Here is a 2,714-nt window from a genome sequence, read left to right as displayed (position 1 = left end):
TGAACAGCACCCCCTAAAGATTAATTTGTAAGTTTAGTCTGTGGTAAGGTGGGTAAATGGGATGTTAGCATTCGCTTTTAGAGGACTAGAATATAAAAAGAAGGATGTAATGTTGAGACTTTATAAGAGACTGATAAGGCCTCACTTGGAGTATTGTGAGGAGTTTTTGGCCCTTTATCTTAGAATGGATGTGCTGAAACTGGAAGGATTCAAAGGAGGTTCACAATAATTATTCCAGGTTTGAATGGCTTGTCATATGAAAAGTGTTTGATAGCTCTGGGCCTGTATTCACTGGAATTCAGAAGAATGAGGGGTGTCCTTATTGAAACCTATTGAATGGTGAAAGACCTTGATAGTATGGATGTGGAGGGGATGTTTCCTAAGGGGAGAGAGTCGAAGACCCGAGGAAACAATCTCAGGATAGAAGGGCATCCTTTTAGAATGGAAGTAAGGAGAATTTTTTTTTGCCAGAGAGTGGTGAATCTGTGCAACTCATTGTCACAGGCAGCTTATGGTTTCATGGACTGTTCAGGAATATAATGGCAAAATGAAGAAGCTGTCCTTAAAATGTTGAGAGTGGTTCTTTAGGACCCCTGCACATGTCCTCTTCTCATTGCTACCATCAGGAAGGAGGTGCAGGAGCCTGAAGGCACACACTCAACAACTCAGGAACAGCTTCTTCCCCTCTGCCATCAGATTTCTGAATGGACCCATGAAAACAACCTCACTACTGATTTTGCACTACATATTTAATTTAACTATTATATATATATGTGTGTGTGTGTCTGTGTGTGTGTAACACTTGCTTTGCCTAGTGGCATGATCTCGGGGTGACAAACCCCTGCCCAGCCAAACCTTAGAACTCTCATTTGTGTGAATGCTGTGCAATGTGTCCGCTGTTTCAAATCAGCACCCCGTAATGACAAGCCGTACACAGGATGCGGTTAAATAATTAAAATTTTATAATTCTTACTTGAACTATGGGGTTAGTAGAGAACCAGAATATAATTTTAAAAAAAACGCCACTATATCTTTATTCAGTCTGTGCACAATTAATTCATTGGAGCTCAAGCAATATTCACTTCACACTATTCGATCTCCTCCAAACTCCGCTGGGTCCCATGCCCCCACTCAGGGTTCTCACCGCTCACCAGGTCACAGCATCTCTTCAGGTGCATCTTCTCTCTTCTTCCCCATGGCGTGTTCTGCCCAAATCCTGCACAAACACCAGCTTTCAGATACACAAGAAAGAATAGCATGTGTCCCAATTGGTCAGCAAATGAATACAAGTCCCATTATCACTAATTATAACCCAAACATGCTGCTACAGAGAACCCCTTACCTCAGCACTTAACATTACAGAGAAGCCATTTTATTATAACACTACAGAGAAGTTACTTTATTAGCCTTAGCAAGTAACATGAAAGAAGAACCACTTACACTCTCCCCCCACCAAATTTAGTCATGTTCTCATGACGTGTGAATAACTCGCCAACCCTTCCTGCAGACACAAAAACCCAATCCAGGTACAAAACAGTGACATCGCTCCCCAAACAGTAGACCTCACGCCCTGTTCTCCGGGTGCTACATTGGCCAACCTACCCGGGAGCCTCCTAATCCTCTGAGACCTCTATACCCCATCATCTAACCCGTCAGGCTCAAACACCATCGGGAGTACTTCGGGTCTGCTTACCAAATCCTCTCTTAGTCTATCACTCAAGCTCCCTATAACTCGGAGCCCCCTATCTCGTGTCCAGGCCCTCGCTTCCTTATTTTTACGGACTTGCTGTAAACCAAACTGTCCACAAATAACCCTCCCCACTACATCTAACTCAGCGGGAGAAGGGCCAAAAGTCTCTTCCTCAATCAAGGGGAAGTTAGCGAAAGGCAGCAGGTACCACACATACAGCTCATCATCTTTCAAATCCGTATTCTTCTCCATTTCCTCAATCGGTAGCTGCTGTTTGGTTTTCTCCAAACTGGAGCACTTGGCCTGGGCTGCCTCTGCAGTATCTTCAGCCTCCTGTAATCGAGGCGCCAGCTTCTTCTTGGACTCCTCCAGTTTAGTGGTCCCTGAACTTACCTCCAGCTCTTTCTTCTGAATGACTTCTTCCTGTTCAACTTCCAGTTTTCCCATTTCATTTAGGCTGTCAATGCTCAGCTTCAGGTCTCCTTCAAACTTTCGCTCCCCTCTTCCGAGATCTGTCCGCCATTGCTTCACCTCCTCTGAATTGTATCCAGACTCCCCTCTTGGTGCTTTCAGTTCTCTGTTGGCCCTAATTAGATAGCTTCCTTCGTCTTCCCCAACATGCAAGTCTTCCAACTTGTTCTGGATCAATTTCTCTAGTTTCTGCTCGGAATTCTGTTTCTCCACCTCCACTTCAAACTTGATCCCATAGAGACAGTCACTCAGCTGCTCCACCACCATCGTCTGTTCCAGCGCCAGGAAATGCAACTGGTGCGTTGCGTAATTTCTCCAATAATAACCACAGAATTCCACAAATGAATGCAGAACGCTCACGAGCTGCGTCCTTCTCCAGACCTGGCACTTGTCCAAAGAAAGTTTTACTTTGTTAACTCCTTGTCGCCCAGGTTCCCTCACTTGCCTCGCTTCATAGTCTTCCAAGGCGAATCCCAGTGCTAGGAGATCATCCAAATACACCAAAACTCCACACAAGTCCACATTCCTCATGGTCTTCCTCATGCCCCGCCGG

At 45.1% G+C, this 2,714-nt stretch overlaps 1 protein-coding gene across 1 annotated transcript; it reads right to left on the bottom strand.

The window, feature by feature from the left end:
* Nucleotides 1-991: 991 nt before the first annotated feature.
* Nucleotides 992-2,431, bottom strand: LOC134347550 (putative uncharacterized protein MYH16). The gene is made up of 2 exons (XM_063049904.1): nucleotides 2,084-2,431; nucleotides 992-1,231 (listed from the first exon to the last, which is right to left on the bottom strand). The coding sequence occupies exons 1-2, from the start codon at nucleotides 2,426-2,428 to the stop codon at nucleotides 1,169-1,171; spliced, it is 408 nt and encodes a 135-aa protein (XP_062905974.1). The 5' UTR covers nucleotides 2,429-2,431; the 3' UTR covers nucleotides 992-1,168.
* Nucleotides 2,432-2,714: the final 283 nt, after the last annotated feature.

The sequence above is a fragment of the Mobula hypostoma genome, chromosome 6 (genome assembly GCF_963921235.1).
Source record: "Mobula hypostoma chromosome 6, sMobHyp1.1, whole genome shotgun sequence".
Classification (NCBI taxonomy): domain Eukaryota; kingdom Metazoa; phylum Chordata; class Chondrichthyes; order Myliobatiformes; family Myliobatidae; genus Mobula; species Mobula hypostoma.
Note: the sequence above shows the minus strand (reverse complement) of the source record. Positions and strands in the feature narration are given on the sequence as shown.

Coding starts and splice junctions, on each gene's coding strand:
- LOC134347550 (XM_063049904.1), bottom strand. CDS start 2,428: ATGGTGGTGGAGCAGCTGAGTGACTGTCTCTATGGGATCAAGTTTGAA. Junction 1,232..2,083: donor TTCAGAAGAAAGAGCTGGAG/GTAAGTTCAGGG, acceptor TGTATCTGAAAG/CTGGTGTTTGTGCAGGATTT.